This window comes from Micromys minutus (genome assembly GCF_963924665.1).
Source record: "Micromys minutus genome assembly, chromosome: 4".
Taxonomy (NCBI): Eukaryota; Metazoa; Chordata; class Mammalia; order Rodentia; family Muridae; genus Micromys; species Micromys minutus.
This window is the reverse complement of record NC_137973.1, coordinates 75786196-75811852: the sequence shown is the minus strand read 5'-3', so window position 1 is coordinate 75811852 and position 25657 is coordinate 75786196. Positions and strand designations below refer to the sequence as shown.

At 38.8% G+C, this 25657-nt stretch overlaps 1 protein-coding gene across 1 annotated transcript; it reads left to right on the top strand.

Annotated features, from left to right (window-relative positions):
* Positions 1-6825: 6825 nt before the first annotated feature.
* Positions 6826-25538, top strand: LOC308419660 (calcium-activated chloride channel regulator 4A-like; the record flags this gene model as incomplete). The annotated part of the gene is made up of 14 exons (XM_080915395.1): positions 6826-6987; positions 10514-10654; positions 10795-10942; positions 11959-12067; positions 12954-13131; positions 14035-14253; positions 16200-16427; positions 17165-17342; positions 18808-18914; positions 20872-21087; positions 21578-21845; positions 23441-23611; positions 24573-24806; positions 25126-25538. 14 exons carry the CDS (start codon positions 6826-6828, stop codon positions 25536-25538), a joined length of 2772 nt encoding a protein of 923 aa, XP_080771521.1.
* Positions 25539-25657: the final 119 nt, after the last annotated feature.

Genomic DNA, 25657 nt, shown 5'->3' with positions numbered 1-25657 from the left:
AAGTACCATGCTATTGGAAAAAGGGTCCATTGTGGAATAGAGAGAGAGCCAGGTCCCTGTCAGTGGTACTCAAGACCTGTGGGCACAGGGCTGAGATTCCAGAACAGCCTCACAAGAGCTCCCACATCTGAGCCCACAGAGACAGAGCTGAGTCCCTGATAACAGGCTCACTGTTTGCCCACCAAAAGCCAAATGCTCAGAAGCAGTTTTCTCCTGAACCCGCGGGCCCTCACGATCATGGGAGAAACGGGTACCAAACACTGACAACAGGACCATATATAATCACAGACAACAAGGAGGCAAGAGGAAAACAAAAGAACATAAGCAGTGGAAACCAAGAAAACCTGGCAATATCAGAACCCAACTCTCTCATCACAGCAAGCAGTGGAATGCCAAAAATTCCAGAAAAAGAAGACTCAGACCTGAAATCACACCTCAAAATGATGATGGAGATCTTTAGAAGAGTATGAATAACTCACATAAAAAAAAATGATAGAACAACCATAAACAAATAAAAGCTTTTAAAGAAGAAACATGAAAAACACTCAAAGAAATGAAAGAACTACAAGAAAACACAAGAAAGAGATACAGGAATTGAAAATGGAAATAGAAACAATAAAGAAAGCACAAAAAGACAACTCTGGAGGTGGAAAACCTAAAAAGAGAAATAGGATATCAGACTGGATACATAAACAAAATCCAGCATTTTGCTGCATACAGGAAACTCATCTCAGAGACAAAGACTGACACTATCTCAGAGTAAAAGGCTGGGAAAAAAAACTTTCCAAACAAACGGCCCCAAGAAACAAGCTGGAGTAGCCATTCTAATATCGAATAAAGTAAGTTTTCAACCAAAAGTTATCAAAAAAGATAAAGAAGGACACTTTTTACTCATTACAAGGAAATTTATCAGGAGGAACTCTCAATCCTTAACATATATGCTCCAAATACAAGTGCACCATATTCATAAAAGAAACCTTACTAAAGCTCAAAATATACATTGCACCACATACAATAATAGTGGGAGACTTCAACACTCCACTCTCATCAATGGACAGATCATGGAAACAGAAACTGAACAAGGATGCAGTGAAACTAGCAGAGGTTGTGAACCAATTGGAATTAATAGACATCTACATAACATTTCACCCTAAAACAAAGAATATACCTTCTTCTCAGCACCTCATGGCACCTTCTCCAAAATTGACCATATAGTCAGTCACAAAACAAGCCTCAATAGATATAAGGAGATTGAAATACTCCCATGCATCCTGTCAGATTACCATGAACTAAGGCTGGTCTTTAATAAAAAACAAAGACAACAAAAAGGCCATATACACATGAAAGCTGAACATTGCTCTACTAAATGATAGGATGGTCAAAGAAGAAATAAACAAAGAAATTAAGGCTTTCTAGAATTTAGTGAAAATGAAATCACAACATACCCAAAACTATGGGATGCAATGAAAGCAGTACGGAGAAGAAAACTCAAAGCTCTGAAAGCCTCCAAAAAAGAAACTAAAGAGAGCATACACTAGCAACTTGACAGCACAGCTGAAAGCTCTAGAACAAAAAGAAGCAGATACAACGAAGAGGAGTAGATGGCAAGAAATAATCAAACTGAGAGCAGAAATTGAACAAATAGAAAGAAAAAAAAAACATTCAAAAAATCAACAAAACCAAGAGCTGATTCACTGATAAACCCTTAGCCAGACTAACTAGAAGGCAAAGAGAGAGTATCCAAATTAATAAAATCAGAAAGGAAAGTGGAGACATAACAACTGAAACTAAGGAAATTCAAGAAATCATCAGATCCTACTACAAAAGCCTATACTCAACAAAGCTGGAAAATCTGGAGGACATGGATGAATTCCTAGACAGATACCAGGTATTAACTAAAGTTAATCCAGTACCCGGTAAACCATCTAAATAATCCCATAACAGCTATAGAAATAGAAGCAGTCATCAAAAACCTCCCAACTAAAAAAAGCCCAGGTCCAAATGGGTTCTGTACAAAATTCTTTCAGACATTTATTGACGACCTAATACCAATACTCTCCAAACTATTTCACAAAATAGAGTCATATGGAACACTACCCAACTCATTTTTTGAGGCCACAATAACTCTCATTCCTAAGCCACACAAAGACCCTACAAGGAAAGAGAACTTCAGACCAATCTTCCTTATGAACAGTGATGCAAAAATACTCAACAAAATCCTTGCAAACCAAAATCAAGAACACATCAATATGATCATTCACCATGATCAAGTAGGCTTCATCCTTGGGATGCAGGGATGGTTTAATATACAGATACCCATCAACATAATCCACCACATAAACAAACTCAAAGAAAAACACCACATGGTCATCTCACTAAATGCTGAGGAAGTATTTGAAAAAATTCAATACCCCTTCATGTCAAAAGTCTTGGAAAGAACAGGAATCCAAGGCCCATACCTAAACATAATAAAAGCAATATACAACAAACCAATAGGTAACATCAAACTTAATGGTGAGAAACTTGAAGCAATCCCACTAAAATCAGGGACTAGACAAGGCTGCCAACTCTCCCCCTAACTAATCAACATAGTACTGGAAGTCCTGTCCCAAGCAATTAGACAGGGGAAAAAAGGACACAATTAAAAAGGAAGAAGTCAAAATATTACTATTTGCAGATGACATGATAGTATATGTAAAGGACCCCAAGAATTCCACCAGAGAACTTTTACAGCTGATAAACAAGTTCAGCAAAGTGGCTGGATATAAAATTAACTCAAGAAAATCAGTCCTTCCTCAAAGGACAAGCTTGCCAAGAAAGAAATTAGGGAAAAGATACCCTTCACAATAGTCACAAACTATGAAATACCTTGGTGTGACTCTAACTAAGCAAGTGAAGGACCTGTATGACAAGAACTTCAAATTTCTGAAGAAGGAAAATGAGGAAGATCTCAGAAGATGGAAAAATCTCTCATGCTCATGGATTCGAAGGATCAACATTGTAAAAATGGCCATCTTACCAAAAGCAATCTACAGATTCAATGCAATCCCCATCAAATTTCTAACCCAATTCTTCATAGAGTTAGAAAGAACAATGACCAAATTTATCAGGAATAATGAATGACCTAGAATATCGAAATCCATCCTCAACAACAAGAAAATATCTGCAGAAATCATCATTCCTGACCTCAATTATATTACAAGGCAATTGTGTTAAAAACTGCATGTTACTGGTACAGAGATAGGCACGTTGATCAATGGAACAGAATAGAAGATCCAGAAATAAGCCCTCACATATATAGTCATTTGGTTTTTGGCAAGAGAGCTATAAATTTTGAATGGAAAAAGGACAGCCTCTTCAACAAATGGTGTTGGTCCAACTGGTATTTAGCATGCACAAGAATGAATGTAGAGCCTTTCTTATTACACAAAGCTCAAGTCAAGTGGATCAAAGATCTCCACACTAAACCAAGTACACTGAAACTATTAGATGAGAAAGTAGGGAAAACCTTAAAACACATAGGCACAAAAGAAAATTTCCTGAACAGAACACCAATGGCTCATGCTCTAAGGTCAAAGATTGAGAAATGGGAATAAATGAGATTTCAGAGTTTCTGTAAGGCTAAGGACACTGTCAAGAAAACAAAATGGCAGCCAACAGATTGGTAAAAGATTACCAGCCCCACATCTGATAAAGGTCTAATATCCAAGGTATATTAAGAACTCAAGACGCCAAAGAATCAAACATTCCTACTAAAAAATGGGGTAGAGAGCTAAACAAAAAAATGCTTGATTGAGAAATACCAAATGGCTGAAAGCATCTAAGGAAGTGCTTGACATCCCTAGTCATCAGGGAAATGCAAATCAAAACAACCCTGAGATTCCACCTCACACCAGTCAGAATGACTAAGAGCAAAAATTCAGATGACAGCAGATGCTGGCGAGGATGTGGAGAAAGAGGAACACTTCTCCACTGTTGATGGGGTTGTAAACTGATACAACCACTCTGGAAACCAGTCTGGCGTTTCCTCAGAAAATTGGACATAGTCCTACATGAAGACCCAGTTATTCCACTCCTGGGCATATACCCCAGAGATACTCCAACATACAACAAAGATACATGCACCACAATGTTCATAGCAGTTCTATTTATAATAGTCAGAAGTTTCAAAGAATCTGGATGTCCTTCAGTTTATGAATGGATACAAAAATTGTGATATATTTACACAATGGAGTACTACTCAGCTATTAGAAACAATGACTTTATGAAATTCCTAAGATAATGGATGCATCTAGAGAATATCATTCTGAGTGAGGTAACCCAGTCACAACAGAACAGACATAATATGGAGTCACTGATAATTGGATACTAAGCTCAGAAAGCTCTGAATACCCCAGAAACAACTCCCTGGCAATATGAAGCTCAAGAAAAACAAAGGCCAAAAAAAAGGGGGGAGGAGAAGAAAAAGAAAAAGAAACCCTCAGTTCTTCTTAGGAAAAAAATGTATAGCACCCTCTCAGAGAGTGATACACCTGGACCTTAAATCACTAATAATCCAAGAGTTAAGAATATAGCCTTGTGCCAATTTTTGGTATTCAAAGAATATTATGCTTAATCTATACTCACCAATAAAAGTGTTTCCATGTTACGTTCTGTCCTACATGTGCTTCATGCTTATGCTAATTAGTGGGGTTTCAATGCATGCTATCAAACCTCTAAAAGAATTAAGTACTGACAAAAAGTATTTATATAACATTATGCCAAAATGCCTTTAAAAATCTGTATATGTATTTCTCTTTTTTAATAAAGTTGTAAGAGAGAAAAAAAGTTTCCAGGTGCCACAGCAGATGAACAAATGAGAAAATGAGATAGATGGAATATTGAGGCATATAGACCATTTTAAAAAAGAAGGAAATCGTGTTATTTTGGGGAAACTGATAGAATCAGAGATTACCACATTAAGCCATGCTCAGAAACACAAAAATTACCCATGTAGAACCAAAGCATAAATATATAAATGTAAAATATTTCTCAAAGTGTCAAAAATAGCTACAGGTAACTTATATGGTGTGACACTAAAGGTAGCAATTAATGTATTGGTTTCAGATAATGTTGGCTATAAAATTCCCAACCGTCACTTGTACAATAATCAAGTGGAGTGTCCTTTGATTGAAATAAAGTTCAATGGTACATTCAGATGAAAAGTAAAGCAATCAAAACAGTTATCAGAGGCTAAGACTCCTATCAAGACCTTAAGTACTTGAAGAAGACAAAGCCCTTAACTCTATGATGTTATATGACCCTGTGTCGAAGTGTGTCTGTAAGTGTCCATTCAATTGAATGATTCATTAGTACATTGATTAATAAACATTTAAAACAATAATCTTAAATTCATGACTATTGACAGAGAACACTAAGAAACTATGAGAATAATAAAAGTGCTCCAACCATAATGACATGAAGGAGATAACAGAGGAGGGAAATGTAACCCACAGCCTTCAGGGGCTCTCTGAATGGAAACCAACATATAAAACATAGTACATTCTTTGGTCTATTGTTGTGAATGGGGCGATTCCAGCTCAGTCAGAAGGGGGTTTGACTATGGTGTCTGAGAAAGATGATGTTGGAGCATGTGTGGTTGTGTGAAGTATGTTTGTGTCAACTTGACTATGTGGCATGGATTTCTATCACAAGGTCTGTCTGTGAGACATACCCATGGCTGAGATAGTAATACCTCCTTCTTTAGACTTCATAGCACAATAAGGAGACTTCATGTTACAAAGACAGGCATTGATTTTATATTGCTTTTATTGTCTCTTTGAAAAATAAGAGGTCAGGTGTTCACACCTGTAATCCCACTCCTAGGAGGAGCCAGGAGGGTCAGGAATTGAAAAGCAGCCTGAGATTCATATCAAGTTAGTGACCAACATAGGCTATAGGAAGTCTTCTCACATAAAAGATTTAATGAGGATGAGGGAGAGGGGGAAGTGATGAGAAAGAATTGGGCATTCAGAAAGTGAAACTTTGTCTTTCAAGAACACTCATGTCTTTCAAGCACAGCACATTAGCTCTCAGAAATGGGCTCAGTCAAAACGAACATTTAAGAACAAATCTAAGTGGCTTAACTTTCCTCCAGTCTCTGAGCCCTGTCTGTAGATATGGTAAAAGTAAACAAAATGCATTGTGTGTGTTCATTCCAATAACAAATTTGATTAAGTAAAATTTCCATTGTTTATTTTTCCTTAACAGTGACCAGCAAAATATAATATAGAAACATATATATTCCTTTATACTAGAGATCACCATCTCTAGTTAGCTTGTTTACTCTAATAATTTGACTTTATAAAATCTCCTTAAATTTATCAGATGCTTCATAGTCTTGAATTTCAAGCTCATTTTACTTGGCTTTTATTTATGTCATTAATGTTTAGATGACAGACATTATAAATAATAATTCATTTTCTCTTTAAAATGGAGGCAGGACTTTAGAGACTGTACATTTTATTGCGGTTTTATTTTATGACCCTGTGATATAGAAATCACCAAGTCTGTGTGTAGACTTAGGAAATTAACTAAAAATTGGGACCAAGGTATTATATCTCAAGAACATAGGGTGCTATGTATTTTATAATTTCCTGATCAATTTGACCATAACCAAAACAATAAACCTATTGTATAACCTGGCTGTGTGTTCTCTCTACATGAACATTGACCTTTACACTGTCACCATCCTTCATTTACCTAACAAGGGGTTGTTGGGCATATATACAGAGAGACCTAGCAAGAAAAACAGAGAGAGAAAGCCCTCTGGGTGACCAGGCAGGAATGATGGGGTTCTGGAGGGGAGCTGTTTTTTTCCTAGTCCTGCACCTGCTTCAGGGGTCAGACACTTCCTTGGTAAGGCTGAATGAGAATGGTTATGAAGACGTTATCATTGCCATTGACCCTGCAGTGCCAGAAGATGGAACAATAATTGAACAGATAAAGGTAAGAAAAATGGGCTTTAGAATATTTGGGTAATGGAGAATAAACAGGTTACTAGTGATAATAAGAGTTACTATGGAAATGTCTGAATACTTTGAGAAGTTTGAAAACAGTTTTGGAAGGCATGGAGGGAAATGGAGGCTCTATGATATTTTAGGTGAATGTTCTAGAGTTTCTAGAAGAGATGCTATCCTCTCACGGTAACATCAAAGATGAAGCAGAGACCTTTCTGACCTTCAGCTTCCTGGTCTATCATTTAGAAGTTGGATTCTCACTCAGTTTTTTGGAATTTACTTATTTTTAAGTAAATTTTACTTATTTACTTATTACACTAGGAAAGGCATCTTTCCTTCTGAGAAGTGAGACTTCATGAAAGAGCTTAGAGGAGGCTGTGTACACTCTGGTGACTATTCTAGGACCACGCTGACTACCTGAAGCCACACAAGGCTCACATGTACCAGATCAATGTATGAATGTAGAACAGAGGTGCAGAAGGAGCTGTATATGGATTGGACATGGAGATTCAGGAGTGATTAAAGCAATGCTGAACATATTTGTACAGTCTCTTAGACAACACACTTGTTGATTTAATCTTGTGTAGGAAGGAGAAGGTAGGGAGGAAATGTTAAGAGGCAAGACACACTGCACAACATCGGCTTAACTAAGTGTAGAGAAAGTTGCTCAGATGGGGAGGGAAGCTAAAGGAAGATCTGTCCCTAGAACAGCTGGCTCAAGGGAGTTTTAAACTGGATTGTTTGTGTAACATCCTGTTAGTAGAGATAGAAATCTGAATTCAGAGGGAGATGTAAAATGTGTACTAAGATAAAAATTCTAGACAATCGGTGTGTATAGGAGGTGGTTACACAAAGTGGTTACAAAGAGAGGAAGAGGCCCACACACTGAACTTGGGACTTTGTTTGTCAACTCTCTCCCAGCACATACAAGTAAAACCTGGCATTCCAGCTACATGATCATTGTCCATGTCCCTCAGCCTCTACTGCTTGCTCTGGGGTCACTACACTGGGTCCTAGTGTTCATTGTTGATCTCCTATGGGCATGAACTGAACTCTCCTGGTGGTTTCCTTAGGCTTCCAGTGTCACATGTTCTCAGTAAACCAGCCATCAGCCCAGAGGTGTCACTACCTGATGTCCTTTGAAGTCTAAAAGCAAGAAATGTTTTTCCTATAAGAGCAAACTCTGAATGATAGATTCTTAGTGTTCACAAATAAATGTCGAGCTGCAAACTATGGAATTCAGAAAATGAATATTTGATAAGACTGTTTTTAGAGACAAAAAGGAATTCTCAGGAGTCTTCTCTTAAACATTACAAGTAGAAATTCAATCATTTGCCAACATGTGTACAGTTTAGTGTGTTTTAATTTGTTTTGACACTTAGCCTCTTACAAAGGCTTCTATGAGCAGGAAATTTTGTGGCCTGAGGTCATCCAAATATACACCATGATCTTGGAAAACTCTAATAATTGATGGCCTGATGTTCTGAGGAACTCATTTTGCTTTAGCCATTTCTACCAATTAATTTCAGAAGAACAAAGAAGCAGAGAGGGCTCAGACTATGTCCAGCACTGGTTTCCCGCTCCCCACCTAGAAAACTGTTGGGCCAAATGGCTGCCAATTACTGATTAGAATTCAGGAGCCAAATTGCTGGCAGTTACTGATTAAGATACCTTGAGCTTGCTCAAACAATCTTTAAAAAGATAAAGAAAGAAAAAGACATGAGCCATTATAGGAACATAACAAACTGCCCAAAGTAGTAGACAACCCCACCCCCACCCCAATTCATGGTTTTTGGCTGTAAAAGAGTGCACCTCTTATTACCCAGGTTTCTGCCTTTGGCTTTCCTGCATGTGATGCTTGGAACCCCAAGCACAGGCTTCGAATAACCCTCTTGTTATTACAGTGGTTTATTGTCTAATTGTGAGTCAAGCACTCCTGATCTGAGACTCCTTGGGATCTTACAACAGTTCTCCATTTTCAAGTTTCCTTTGTATTTAGTGTTCAAGTATCTTTTAAGTTTGAAACTTAACCATTTTGGCAAACTCCGATATTTCAGCTTTTCATTATAAAATCTAAAGCATTATGGGAATTCTGGGAAGGAATTTAGAAAAAATACAATAGAATTTCTGGTTAGAAAATGTAGAGAAACCATTATTAGACACCTAAAGATGAAAGTTACCTCTAGGGTCTCTGATAGCACTTAACAGCCTACACACACAGGGTTGTCTAAGATAGCCAGTTGATCCATGGAGACTTTCAAGAAAATTCAATCCCTTGGAGTTACACAAATCACAACCTACAAAGTTGTACACAATTCATAACTCATTTTGGACCACCAAGGCGCTGTTATCTCATATATAATAAGAGTGCTCTCTTCCTGTAGAACATGGAAGCCTCAATGTCCCTTTTTAACCAAAAAAAAAGGCTTCCAGGGAAGAAGAAAATTATTTTATCTTTATTCTGTGGAAGCTAAACAACTTCTGACACACTTAAGAGGTCTTACAACCTTCCTGCACTGGACCTTCATTCTCAGGACTCTAACACTGACTAATCTTTTGATTCTTCACTAATCAGCTCCCTGACCCTTCACAATGCATGTGAGTCAGAGCACCAGACTCTCAGGGTGCAGCAGGATGAGGGATGGTGGCCTTAAGGTGCAGTGGGCTTATGTTAAAGCTGGAAGCATCAGAGGGGTCTGCCCTGATAAACACAGCACTGAGAAACGAACGGCTCCTGCAAAATGAGGATTTTTTTGTTTTCATTTATATTTGTTTATATTTTACTTCTCTCTTTGAGTGCTGGTTACAAGGAACAGTCACCTTAATTACCTTTTATCCATGTTTCTCCTTATAAGGCAATGATGCTGAAAAGGACAAAGTCCTCTAATAAATTCCGGAAGCTTCTGACTCGAGATATAGAGAGAAGTTGGGTATTTTGAAACTGATGGCAGAGTAAAAGTTTTGAGATCATTGTTTTCCATGTGCTACAAAATTTCCTGTTCCCCTGCCCTCCAAGTACCCAAACTTGTCACCACTTCCAGGAATATGGAAAGAAAGCCCTCACCTGATAAAGGCTCTAATTGGCTGTTCTCCTAGCTTTCTTGTGTTAGAGTGTTTGTGGTTTATATCTTGTCCTCAGTCCACTAAAGAGGGAAGTCACCAGGCTTCAGACATCCATTAAGCCAACCAAAAAGTGTTCACAGGAATATTAGAGCCAAATAAAAGACTCTAAGCTCCAGGTATACAGCTACATAAATCTATTATTTTAATCACTAAGTACACGCAGCAAGCTGTCTTTTGAGGTAAGATGGTAGAGGACCCAGAGCCTCTCAGGGGACAGTGAAGTGAGTTTTGGATTGACAGAGCTCAGAAGTGCAGCAGAGCCTGCTGATGAATGATCTTGATGAATGGCTGCTTTCCTAGTAACAACTTAGCAGGGTCCTCCTGAGAAGAGCGTCTGAGACGTGATTCACTCTCATGCACAGTTTTACATGTCTGTTTTCCGTTGCTGATAGGACATGGTGACTAAAGCGTCTACATACCTTTTTGAAGCTACAGAAAAGAGATTCTTTTTCAAAAATGTATCCATATTAATTCCTGAGAGTTGGAAAAACAGTGCCCAGTATAGGAGGCCAAAACAAGAGAGTTACAAGCATGTAAGTATTTCTTTCTCTAACAACAAAAAAACAGTTTTTCTGGTGCTTGCTAGTTTTGCTACAAACTTATTGATCAGAGTTTTTCTACCTCTTGTCTTTTCTGCTCTTCGAATGTTAATGATCTTTTTAAACCTTTCCAGGCTGATGTTAAAGTGGCACCGCCTGCCCTCCAGGGCAGGGATGAGCCCTACACCAGGCAGTTCACACAGTGTGGAGAGAAGGCAGAATACATCCACTTCACCCCTGACTTTCTACTGGGGAGAAAACAGAACGAGTATGGAGATCCAGGTGGGAATTTGGTTAAAATGTCATGTGTTTGCATCAAGCAACCTTGTTCTGTATGAAATAAGCAGACTAGAGCACAGATTTTTGGGTCAGAATCTTGATTCCTCTATTAGTTTTGTAACATTAAACAAGTGACTTATTTTTGGGGCCTTATTCAAGTGATTTAAATTTTCTCAAAATTTCTCAAATTCTCTATGTATTAGATGATATAATCTACATAATTTAAAGTATCATATAAAATTTTTATTCAATATCAACCCCTTTAGGAGCTTCGTCTGTTTTTCTTCCTTAAAGTTGAACCCTCAAAATATCTATAAAGTAAATAATGTATATCTGATTATGCTGTTGACAGGGTAGGTACTTGGGAAGTTACAAATTAACTTTATATATTTGAGACCTTTGACTGCCCAAGAACTGAAAATCAAATCCTAGTTTACTGTGGCTGTGACATATGCTCTGTAATGCTTCATTGATTTAACATGCTATAGAATAAAACAATTAATATTCTGTACAGCAATGCATACCATTAAATACAAAAGTCTTTTTATAATCAAAATGTAAACTTTAAGAGTTACAGAAAACCTAAACCCAAATGTAATTTCTCTCTTTCATCTCTTTCCTTTCTCCCTTCTCTCTATCTCTGTCTGTCTATCTGTGTCTCTGTATCTGCCTGTCTCTCTGTCTGTCTGACTCTCTCTCTTTGACTCTCTCTTTGTCTCTCTCACTATCTGCCTCTGTGTCTCTGTCTCTGTCTCTGTCTCTGTCTCTCTCTCTCTCTCTCTCTCTCTCTCTCTCTCTCTCTCTCTCTCTCTCTCTCTGGAGGGTGGTGTGGTAGGCAGATGACAACTTGAGCGTCAGTGCTTGTCCCCTTCCACAGGGGGTTCAAGGACTGAACTCAGGTTGTCAGGATTGGAGGCAAGCACTTTTACCTGCTGAATCATCTCAGTGGCCAGGAAATTTCTGAGACATCAAATTTACCAACTGAAATATGATTATGTATTTGAAAAACTGTCTTACAGGAAAAGTGCTGGTCCATGAATGGGCCCATCTTCGCTGGGGAGTGTTTGATGAGTACAATGAAGACCAGCCCTTCTACAGTGCTTCATCCAAGAAAATCGAAGCAACAAGGCATGGCCTGACTTCTAAGTACCTTAAATGACCACTGGCTCCTAACTGCCCTATAGTCCCATCCAGTGACAAGCATCCAAGTTCTGTCCCAAGGCAGGTGGCAGGTGCAATGTCACGAGCCTGATTTATGCTTATTTTAGACCATTTTCCTGGAAGACAATGGCTGTCTTGCAAAAATACACACAGCTTCAATGCCAACCATTTGTTTGGCATTTTGACTTTTCATTTACACCTTTCCCACAGATGCCAGAATTCACTGAGAATCCACTTCCTGAATCTGAACTGCAAGCCAATGAGATGCATTCTGGCTAAAGCCTGGAGTATCTGATCACAGATATTCTGATCACTGCCGGCCATGGTCCTCCTGGGCAATAACACACACAAGTCCATCCTCCTTCAGGACGTGGCCTTTCTTGGCAGTCCCTCATTCTCTGATTCCAGTCACATTGTCCTGGATAAAAAGATGGCCCTTCATTAGTCAAAGCACACGTAGTTATGTGATACCCCACTCTTCAGAGGATGTCTTCCTGGAAAAGAATACCACAGGGTACGCCAAAATAAATGGTCCACAGGCTCCGTCAACCAGGAGTATACAGAGCATACAGTACAAGAGGAGATGTGGGGATGTCTAAGGAGAGAACACAGTTTTCTTTCCAGCTGAGAACTCCACTGTCTATAACTGAATATAACCTTTGGGTTTTTATTTTTTATTCAGTTTCCTGAAAAACAAATGCTTATTTTGATTGGCCCTCTTACACTTTTTCAGCAGTGTAGGAAGATCATGGCACATATCTAAGAAATAACATTCCACAAAGTTCAGGAGTAACAGGACCACTTTGGAAGTGAATGACTACGTTGTCTCTTAGATTCACTTCTATATTTCCAGGTGCACTACACGGATCAAGGGTATAAACAGAGTCTATAAATGCCAAGGGGGCAAGTGTGTAACCAGAAAGTGCAGAATTGATCCCACCACAAAGTTATATGAAAACGACTGTCAATTCTTTCCTGATAAAGATCAATCAGAAAAGTCATCTATAATGTTCAAGACAAATATTAATTCTGTAAGTATACCAGTTTTGCTGAATAGACAGTCTTTTTTGATGGGGGTGGGTAGCTACATTTATTTGTTGATGTAAGGGCGAGGGACAAGGGACAAACAACATCAAAGTTGTTTAATTAAGCCTCAAGAAATCATATTATTTTATACTTTAAATACCTACACTTCAATACATGCATGGGCATACATGCATATGCAAGCACACACACACACAGTGAGAGACAGAAACAGACACAACGACACAAAGAGACAGAGAGACATAGAGACATGGGCTCACAATTCACACACAAAAGTCACAGAGTGATGGAATCTCTACTACCCTGCATAAGAAAACTTTCAAATGTTTTATCAGGGTCGTCCTCCAAGTGACTCCCAAAACACAGAAATTATTGATGTCACCCTTGATTGCCTTGCAGGACTTCAGAATCAGCCCCTATTGCAGATTAAACCACACATATAGGACAAAGGACTCAGATGCCTTGAGTTGGTTCTGACCAGAAAGTTTCTTTCCTGTGGTCTAGCTTCCATGGTTCCAATACTATGCAAGCTGACAAGAAAAAAAAAAAAAAGCACTTAAAGAGATCTCCTGTTGCAATACACAATGATCCTCTTGGCAAGATATACACAAAGATGCAATGTATGGCACTCACATGTTAGTGGCAACCAACAACTCTCTAATTGAGCCTAAAGCCCACTCATAAGAAGGGAAAATGTGCCTGATACTTTCAACTGAGCCACCTTCCATGGCTTGTGAGCTCATATACCTTAGCAAAGTATCAACTACAGCCACGTTGCTAAACAAGAATAGTTGCTTTTACAACCTAACACTGGACATACTCTTTGCTTTGTTTATCAGGTCATTTGCATAGATGAAATAGTAATTTTCTGCACTTCACTACACTCTTAGGTGACTGAATTCTGTAAGGAAGGAAACCATAATCGAGAGGCTCCAACTCTACATAACCTGAAGTGCAACTACAGAAGCACGTGGGAAGTGATCAGCAGTTCTGAGGATTTTAAGAACAGCAAGCCCATGGAGATGCTTCCCTCACCACCCTTCTTCTCGCTGCTGAGGATCAGTGAAAGAATTGTGTGCCTCGTTCTTGATGTGTCTGGGAGCATGGCTGTGAGTTCAGGGGCTCATTTTTGTTTGTTTGTTTTTGTTTTGAGTATAGAAACAGGAATGATCAAATAGCAAATATAAACCCTAAACACCACTTGTTAAGTGGCTTTTTTAATTGCATGATGTCATAAAATACTATTATTTCCTGATATCATGACCAGAAAGATATTGAAAAAAATATACTTAGAGAAATATATCTAAAAAGAGCTAATCCAAGGGTATTCATTTTTGTTCCAGAAAATGTATAGTTGGATGAGAACTGTGATAGACGTTAGTCAGAACAAGATACTGAAAGGAGACTGTTTTAGAATGTGAATATTAAATGCTAAAGAGACATGAGAATTGAGTATGTAAGTGTGTGCATAAACTCATTAGCTCAGAATATAAAATGCTGAAGAGACATGAGAATTGAGTATGTAAGTGTGTGCATAAACTCATTAGCTCAAGCATCAGGGTCAATTTGCAGAATGCCCACATGACGTCATCTTATTTCTGACATGTTCAGGTGCTCTTCTCATGCATAAAAAGATAAGTTTCTCCATGAAGAACTAAAGGCTACAGGCAGTCATTCCTTCCTTCTGTTATCATGCAGTGAATAGCCAGCAGTGTGCTAGAATTTAGAGCTGCGTGTACATGAGAAGTTTATAGTTCATTTAGAATAAGCTATGGAAGTATGTTCTTATAATCCTAGCATTTGGGAGACTAGGCAAGTTCAGTCACTTCTGTTGCATATTTAGAACCTGTATCATAAAACAAACCATGGTACTGGTATAAAGGCATGTAGGAATGGTAGGAATGGTAGGATGTATAAAGGCAAAGTAGGAATGGTAGGATGGCTCAGCAAGTAAAATATTCTATTAGTATGGTTTCAAATATCATAAGAGAACTGACTCCCCACAACAATCTTCCGAAATCCACATGGACACTATGACATAAACACATACAGACTCACACACACACACACACACACACACACACACACACACACACCAATAACAGCACATGATAATGACAATGATGATGATGATGCCTATGATCGTGATGATGACAATGATGGTTACAATGATGATGACAATGACAATGATGATGGTGATGATGACAATGACAATGATGATGACAATGACAAGGATGATGATGGTTACAATGATAATGATGACAATGCTGATGACAATGACAATGATGATGATGACAAAGATAATGATGATGATGACAATGACAATGATGATGATGATGATGATGGTTACAATGATGATGATAACAATGATGATGATGATGGCTATGATAAAGAGATAGGTCAGTAGGCAGAGGCAGTTTCAGCTAACCCTAACAACTTGAGTTCAAACTCTGGAATTCAAATAATGGAAGAGAGGCACTGATTCCTTGTAGTTGTCCTTTTACCTCCACATGTATACCATGACATGTGTGCTGTGGTACAAGTATCCTTGCACACACACACACTCACCATACCAAAGAACTGCAATAAAAATCAGAAAGAAAGTGATAGATGATAGACTAGCAGGCAAAGCAAAAATATAGATATCTAGGAAATTTTGTTCTGATTTAGATTGAGAAGTTCACAAGCCAATTTAGGTATGCAGGGAGGAAATAAAGATTTAAGTATACATCCTGGGCAGCTATCTACTGAAGAGAGACATTGTTTACAGTGAGTTACCAGAAAGCCAATGCAGTTGCCCCACTGATAGAGAAGCAGAGGAAATGCTAGAAGTATTTAGGGCAGAATAGGCTGGTCTTCTAGGAGTTTACAATAGCTCAGCAAGCTTCTTGCAGAACTACTCAGCTCAGCTCTGCTTGGGGACCAAGAGAGTCTTCTTGAATTAATTAACAGTTGTCTAGTTCTTGTCAATAAGAACCACACACTCTTTTATGAAATCTGCTTTCATCTTGAGGTTTAAAACCACTCATTTCTTTTCTTATTGTTTTCTACCCAGTCTTATAATCGCCTTGATCGAATGAACCAAGCAGCAAGATACTTTATCAGCCAGATAATTGAAAATAGGTCCTGGGTAGGGATGGTACACTTTAGTAGCCAGGCCATGATAAAGAGTGAGCTGATCCAAATAAACAGTGACATCGAGAGAAACCAGCTTTTGAAAACCTTACCTACACGTGCCGAGGGTGGGCTGTCCATCTGCTCTGGAATCAAAGCTGCATTTCAGGTAAAATTCCCACTGCACATGTATGTGAATCACTGTTTTCCTTTTAGGACAAAAGGAAGTTCTACTATTCTACTTTGTTTCCTAACTTTAACATAACTAATCTTGAAAGGTTACTGACAAAACACACAGGAAAAAATATCTTTGATATATATGCTATCTTTCACTTGGGAAATCGAGACACCAGGATCAAAATTTCAAGAACTTCTTTGGCTAGATCACCTGAGGCTATCATGGGATGAGGAAGATCTCTATCTCATTGGAAACTTCAACATGCTTAGACCATTAGCTCCCTGTTAACTAAGTATTCAAGGTTTTTCTAATTTGGAATCCATTACCTTTTAATGACGACGTGGTTGCTCACTGCACCTAGCTGTATATTTGATTGATTTTGTTTAAACTGACTGGTTTGTCAGAGGATAGCAGGCAAAAACAATGGGTTTCATATTTTAAGAATTTATTTGCCTGGGTTGTCCAGAGTCAGATATCATTTAGTCCATGTGAGTGTTCCCTAATTTCTAAATTCACACATCTTTCAATTAAACAAATATCTCCTTTATTGGTTGGGGGAGGGACAGAAAATTTGTTTATGTTATTCAAGGACTGTTGAGCATATACTTTATGATTCTAAAACAGAAATTATCTTTATCATATACTTTTAATCTAGCTTCTTTTTTTTCTAACTTTCCATCAGGGGAGCTGATCTACTATGTGAATGGTATTCTGAATTATGCTTGCAGGTATTTAAAAATGGAGGATTCCAAACAGATGGGACTGAGATCGTGCTGGTGAGTGCTGGGGAGGACAGCACAGCCAAAGACTGTATTGATGAGGTGATAGACAGCGGGGCCATAGTTCACTTCATTGCCGTGGGACCATCAGCTGATAAATCTGTAACAAACATGAGCATTTTAACAGGTAAGGCATTACAAACTTTCAATTGTATATGAATATTCATCTGATATTCAATTTCTTCTTCTAAGCTCAGTTTTGCAAGAGCCAGGTCAGAAATTGTAGAGTAGAGTCACATAAAACCAACCTCTGTCCTTGTCACATTTTTTGTTTAGTTGGCTGGAAAAGACACATAAAACAGTCAATTCAAACATATCAATCACATTCCTTCTCAACAGGAAAAATACAGAATAAAATTTAATTGAAACTTACAAGCATTCTATGCCCAAAATATTGTAGTGTGGAAAGAGGGGAGAGGAAGTATACACAATCAAGTGGCTACTAAGATGGGTCTTGAACAAAATCTGGGATTTTCCAAGACTAAAAGACAATGAGAAAAGACAAACCATGGTAACTTATTTAACTTAATTTACTATGGTAATTTATTTTAATAAGCAGATGTGGTGAAAACTGATTGCATGTTTCTAGTACCTTCTCAAACATAGTAGAAAATACAAAACTAATATTACACACATCAATTATTACACTAATATGGCATTCATGGTACCAAATATATATATATATATTTGGTTGGTTTGGCACGTGTGTGTGTTTATGAGTGAGTGTGTGGGGGGGGTGTCTATACAAACTCCCACCTTTCCAAACACTTTTATTGTCACTTTACAATTTATTTCTGTCACAAATATGCTAAACAATATCCAGTCATGTCAAAATACCTTGACACAGCAATTCTTTGATCTTTCCAGTTTTCTGCTTCTAATCTATTTTCATTGGGAAAACATCTAAATGATGTAAATAATAGTTCATAATTCCCCTAACAGGCTATACAAAAGTCTGTGAACGTCAATACACAGAATCCAGTGCCTTTCATATCTATAGCCAGGTGGAGCACCTCATGCAACTGAGGTTGCTATAGTGAGATAATGGGATAATTTTTGCTTTGCAGTTATGATGAATCAAACTAAACATTTCAAAGATGACCTTAATGTCTTTCTTACCATTTAATTTAATCCATATGGAAAGTTTTACTTTTTTTCTTTTTTCTTTTTCTTTATTTTATTCCACTCCTGATCCACTGTCTGACTGTTCTATATCCCAAACTCCCTCCCCCACACTGCACCCATTTCCAAGGATGGTCCCACCCCAACATCCACAACAGACCTCTAAACTCCCTGGGGCTGTAGGTCTCTTGAGGGCTAGGTGCATCTTCTCTGATTGAACCCTGACCCAATAGTCCTCTGCTGTATATGTGTTGAGGGGCTCATATCAGTTGATGTATGCTGCCTGGTTGGTGATCTAGTTGAGAGATCTCAGAGGTTAATTAAGACTGCTGGTCCTCTTACAGGGTTACCCTCCTCCTCAGCTTCTTCGGAAACTTTAGCTTTATTTGAGCTGTTAGCTTGTTAATCGTTAAATTATGGCAAGAACTCTTGATCTACAAAACAACATAGCCTATTCGTTCACATTTTAGGTGGAAAACATCTGCTTGCTACAGATCTGGCCTGGAACAATGGACTCATTGATGCTTTTGGGTCCATGGCTTCAGAAAATGCTGATATCACCCAGAAGTCAATTCAGGTCAGCATTTTCCCATTTCTAGAGGTTTTGCTATAACCAAAAAAAAAAAAAAAAAAAAAAAAAGGTATAATGGAAGAGTACATGAAACCAGCTAGAAAGAAAACATTTAAAGGGTAGAAATATCAAGACTTTATGTATTGGAGTGTGTGTTTTGGGTTAGTTTAGTTTGGTTTTTAATGTGTAGAAAAACTAGAAATAAAATGTGTTTTTTCTCATTTGAGATACTTATGGTAAGATCTGAAATAGAGAGAAAGCAGAAAGATAACACAAATATTCAAAGTTCATCTCTATTCATGTGCATGATGGGTAGAAATGCAGAGGTAAAAAATAACCAGTTAGAAGCATGATCCAATTATCTGAGTTGATAAGAAGCTGGGCTTAAGGATTTCATCCTGAATTTATCTGAAAAAAAATCTGCTCCCATTGCAACCAACATGACCTTGTTTTCTGAGACTTTGAAGATGAAGAGACAAAATGTGGTATTCCCGCTCAAAGTACTCTGCATCTACTGACAGACTTGACAGGTTAGGTTGGGACAGAAATTTTAGATAACAGAATGAGGTTTCAAGAAGGACTGAAGGTGTTGGAAAGTTGAAATCTAGGATGAAGTAAAATTGGCACATTCTTTCTATTGATCCTAAAATGGCACTTCTAGAAAGCACACACATGAATAACACTGGATATCCTTGGACGTCCGGCTAGGTGAAGTAAACTGAACACAGAAAATGAGGTACATGATCTCATGTACAGATAAAATCAAAACAGCTGAATTCACAAAGTAAAGATAAATAATGCCTTGATGAGCATCAGGTGGTAAGATATGAGGGGAAGGGAATACAGATAGACACAGACTTTCAGTTTAATAATAAGTGACTCCAAGAGAAGCATTACATAAACACAGCGATGCCTATGACTTACAGCACTTATCATATTTGAGGCAATAGATTAGAAAGTGGACGTAACTGTCTCCGCTGTAAAGTAAAAAGATGAGTACCGAGAAAACCCTCGGGATAATTGTTTAAACTTAGCCCTTTCATAATGTTTTAAATTTTATGGTGAAATGATAAACATGCAATTTTGTATCTTAAAAAATAATATATGATGTTGACTCTTGTCAAGTAAGAAATTCCAACAGAGAGCAAAGGCACTTTGATGGCCCCTCTCAGAAGACAACCTATCTATAGCTGGCTTTCTCTCTTCTCAGGATTCTTGCCTTCAAAATTATCTTTCCCTCCTTTGGATGGACTCCATGTCCAAAGCTTCACACTGAATCCTGTGTAAAAACTGACTTAAAGGTTCCTCATTAGCAATCTCCCCAGGAGCGTTTCTCTCGGTTTTCTTTACAGACCTTGTAGGGTCTGAACCTAGAGCCTCTAACACGTTTGGCAAGTTTCCTACCACTGAGCTGTGTCCCAGCTACAGACCTGTCTGTGTTTCACTGGGGAAGCTTTTACTCTGTTCCAATTAAAATACTGTGACCACCCAAACATTGTCTTTCCTGTCATCAGTGAGGTGACTGAGTAAGGCAAGTGTCACCTACACATATACCCTATACTAATTCTGTGTGGGTTTTAGCATCCTTTACAGCCAACAGTCAACACCAGCATTTCCCCAGACAACCATGAAAGTATGGTAGGGTCACAGTCCCAACTCTTCAACTGCTGTTCCCACCTTAAATCTCCTCTTAGCCCTGCCCTTTCTTCAGAGCCTGCATCACTGACCTTTCACCTGTCACATCCCAAGAAGCCTTCACATGGATGGCACATCTTTTGGTAGTAACAAAAGTGAGAAAGCTTAGGTAGATAAGCACATGTAAGACTATTTTTAGATCAAAAAATGAGGAATCATATAGGGGAAAAATAATAAAACAATTTTCTTCTGTAGTCATTAAGGTTCTTATTTCTATTTATTTATTTATTGCTCTTCTTTTGATGTTGATGGTTTTACATTTAAACAGCTTGAAAGCAAGGGTGCCATACTGACCAATAGTCTCTGGCTGAATGACACTGTATTAATTGACAGCAACGTGGGAAAGGACACATTCTTCCTTGTCACCTGGAGCCAACAAGCCCCTGCCATTTATCTCAGGGATCCCAAAGGAACAGAAATCACAAATTTCACAGTGGACACAGCTTCCAAAATGGCCTATCTCAGTATCCCAGGAACGGCTCAGGTAAGCCACTAGTGTTTTATTGTCCCCTAAAGATGTTTTCCCAAAGAGGCTTTAAGCACATCATACATGTGAGTACAGTAAGTTTACCATCTTCAAAATGAAAGTAAAATGTATACCCTTCCCTTGCCTGTGTGATTCTGAGAGCTATGGTGTCTGGTAAAGGAAAAAGAAGTGCGGGTTGATAGGAAAGAGAAGGAATCTGAGAACAGAAAGAAACATGGAGAGCCCCGATGACCTGGCATGCCATCTTTTCCCATCATTTCAGATTTAGATATCAAAAATGCAAATATCATGCATAACATGAGTCGGGCTACTAGTCTGGCTTAACATCAGTATGTGGAGAATCAAGACCGTTGATTCAAGAACTCAACCCAATTTCTTATTTGTTTTTTTTTTTTACTTGTATGCTTTATTTTGAAATCACATAATGAGAGAAAAACATGTCATTAAACTCTAAAATGCTTGCTTCATGTCTCATTAAAAATTTCAGGTTGGCATTTGGACTTACAACCTTGAAGCCAAAGTAAATTCAGAGATACTATCATTTGCAGTAACCTCTCGGGCAGCAAATCCTTCTGTGCCACCAATCACTGTAAATGCTAAAGTCAACACAGACACTAACAGTTTCCCCAGCCCAATGATTGTGTACGCAGAAGTTCTACAAGGGTACACTCCCATCATTGGAGCCCGAGTGACAGCTACCATAGAATCAAATAGTGGAAAAACAGAGGAGCTGGTACTGCTTGACAATGGTGCAGGTAATTCACAGACTATCATGAATAAGCCTACATGTTTATAGTTCCAAATGTGTCATGTGTTCCTGGGGCAGTGGGTACAGCAAGATGGCCACCTGAGAATTTACACAGATTAGGAAGGAATAGCAAGACTGGCCTGCAGGAAGGCAACCACCTCATGCCTAAGTGCTTAGCAAGAGTCTTGCCATGGTAAGAGTTCTGTATATGTCATTCACTGCCAAAACTGTGTTTGTAATCTCCATCTAAGAGAGGCTCATTCAGGAGACTGAGAGCGCAAGATTCATTCATAGGTACATGCTTCTTAGGGGAATATCACCAAAAATGTGGGAGAGGGTAACAGAGCCTGGAACCCTGACAGATGAAGGGAGAGAAGCAGGAGTGATTCCACACAGTTGGAACAAGCACAGATAGAGTCCTGAGAGCTGGGACCCAAGGGAATCTAGAGATGACACATATGGGGGCTGGGCACTGTAGCATCGGGTGCCAGCTCTGCCTGGCTGGAAGCAAGGAACTGTCATGGCTGCTCGGTAGGGAGGTGGTACTGAAAACTCTCTCTGTCCTCCATGTTCTCCTGTGAATGGAACATCCTATTGAAGTCAGTGAAGGAAATAACCAATCAGGTTCACAAGGGAATAATTAAACACGCATATCAGTGCAACAATAAGTCCACAACTACCTGTCCCCAATTCCCAAAGCTGTCTATAATGCATGTAACTTCATTCTCCTTGCTTCATTTATTTTTGTTATTTTAGTAGGTTACCATATAAGCATTTATTTTATTGGGGCAACAAACTAATTTAAAAGTCTTTTAATGGAAAATAGAAAAAGACAGCCAATATCTGAGGTAAGCACTGCTTGCTTCTGTGTACAGCGGAGTCACTTGAACCTGATTAAACTAGACTGCATAGGACATTCCCTAGGTAGTCTGGGAAATTGACAAGTCTAAAAATCCCCAGACATGTAGAGGAACACAGTTGGGGCTGCTGTAAGAATGTTGCTCTCTCTTCTGAGTAGAATGGGGACACATTTTTCAACTCATCATTTTGAGAGTGGAATCATTTTACGAAGTTTCTGAGATCCCCCAACATTCATTCCAAGAGCAAAATGGTTGTTTCTCAGTTAAACAGATTATAAAGGAAATTGAGTTAATTTGGTTGTCTATGAGGAAAGATGACAATTAAATCTTACATAAAGATTCATTTACCTCAGGAAGGGTCTTGCATATATAAACATAAGATAGCACAGGAAGATTAATTTAGTGGACTGAAAGTCCATTAAAAGAGAAATGGTTAGAAGAGACTTATGGCCTCTGCATAAGGTGGTAGGGAACAGGGAGATAAAGTGTTTATGATACATGCACACTTATCATGTGGGTAAACACATCATATGAATGCCGATATACACAGACCAAAGCGATTCAAGGGTACACGACTCAATAGTGTGTTGTTCTGCAAAACGATGAGGTATCCTCCGTGCACATGTGGAACTGTAAGCTCAGGTACACACTATGCATATGGAAGGTCGTGCGTGTATGACAATGCACACCAACTGCCATCTGTTACAGTGATTGTGATTCATTTCTTTGTGCTTTTGTCAAGGGGCTGATGCTTTCAAGGATGATGGGGTCTACTCCAGGTACTTCACAGCTTATTCGGATAATGGCAGGTATAGCTTAAAAGTCCGAGCAGATGGAGGAACAAACTCGGCCAGGAGAAGTTCGCGCCATCCGTGGAGCAGAGCGGCGTACATACCAGGCTGGGTAGTGGACGGTAAGAGGCTCACAGTGCAGAAACCCAGTGAGTCTTTTCATGATTTCATAGGGTGGAGGCTGCAAACATTTTACATTTCAAAAGATAGCTTCCCCTCCCCCAATTTCTTATACAATTGTCTCTCCCTTGACCCAATATAAGCCTCAGAATCAACAAACTATGAAAACTAATCAGCTAGTATTTGTTAGAGTGGAACATCCTTAAACCATCAGCAACAATGCGTCCACCTTTCAGCTCAGGACAAAGGAAATGCCCCACTATGCTGTCAACAGAAGTGCAGCCAGTGGGGTAGTTGTCTTCTGAGATACATTGGTTTCAATGTTTTTAAGTTTGGCTTACCTTGCTCCCCATTTGGAAAGATGGGGAGCTAAGCTATGGAGTAAGAGGGTTACTTTTTAGCACTTTGGCATGGAGCCACAGAAGCCATCAGAGTGTTAAGGATAGAACTGTAATTGGATTCCTCAAACATGGTTCTAGTTAGAAATAGCTTGAGAAATAAAACAATACTTTTCTTAAGGTATAATTTAGGGAGGTATGGTGGCACATGCCTCTGAACCCAGTAGGTAGGGGACAGAGGCAGAAAGGAGGATAAAGGTTTCAAGGTTATCCTTGGCTACCTACGTGTATTTGAAGCTAGCCTAGGTTTCATACAAGCCTGTTTAGTGTTGGATTTATTTTGTTTTGTTAATTCATAAAACAAATCACATAACATCCTCATTCAGTGCAGTTTTCATTTCAAAGAAGTGATTGTCCAGTTTGTTTGATGACATCATGGTAAGAATTCTGGAGAGAGGATTTTTCCACAAATGAAATACTTATGACTGTCGAACATAAAAATGCAACTGTAGAAATGAAAAGAGAAAGAAGAAAGGAAAGACAAGAAGGGTCAGGAAACTGACTGACTGAATTCTAAAATCCGAGTACAGCACCATCTGATTTAACTAGAAAATTTTAAATGCAGGAGAAATTCAAGCGAACCCACCCAGACCTGAAACAACTGACAATACTCAGCCGGTTCTGGAGAATTTCAGCAGGACAGCATCTGGAGGGGCCTATGTGATGTTCAATGTTCCAACTGGTCCGTTGCCTGATAAGTACCCACCCAGTCAAATCACAGACCTCCAAGCCACACTAGATGGGGAAGAGATCAGTCTAACATGGACAGCACCAGGAGATGACTTTGATGTTGGAATAGGTAAGAACAAGGACCCCTGTGGGTTTGACATAAGTGAGAGATGTCCAGGGTGACACAAGAGCAGATAGGTCAGCTAAAGGACAGCACTTACAAATGACGACTCAGCCAAGTAGGAATTTGGGGATCTGATGTTTTATAGTTTACCAAACAGGTCTTGCTTTTCATGCATGACTGTGTTTAAAATTCAGAACTCAGCATTTGCAGTAAAATGAATAAGACTTTTGATATGAACATGCATTGCATGACTAAATATTTGTGAGGACAAGTAGAAAAGAATTAATATGGTATGATGCTGTGACTAACATGAGGTTTTTCTTAGTTCAACAGTATATCATAAGAACAAGTGAAAACATCATTGACCTCAGAGACAATTTTAATAAGTCTCTTCAGGTCAATACAACTAACCTGAAACCAAAAGAAGCCAACTCCAAGGAAACCTTTACCTTTAAGCCAGACATTGTCTCAGAAGAAAACGGAACCTACATATTCATCGCCATTGAAAGTGTGGACAAAGGCGGTTTGCGCTCCAGCCTGTCCAACATCGCACAGGTTGCACTGTTCACCCCTCAGGCAGAGCCTGTCCCAGAGGAAAGCCCACAGTCCGGAGTCAGTGTTTCTACTGTGGTGCTGTCCGTGCTGGGTGCTGTGGTGCTTGTCTGCATTGTTGTAAGTACCACTGTTTGTGTCTTAAAGAAGAAAAGGTCCTTGTCCGGAGCTGCAACAACATTTTGAAGAGAGCCAGGAGTAAAAAGGAATTTCTGAGTTGTTAAAGTATATCCCATGTGATCATGAACTCAGAATTGATTTCATAAAGATCTAAAATAACACTTTAAGCACACCCATTCTGTGGA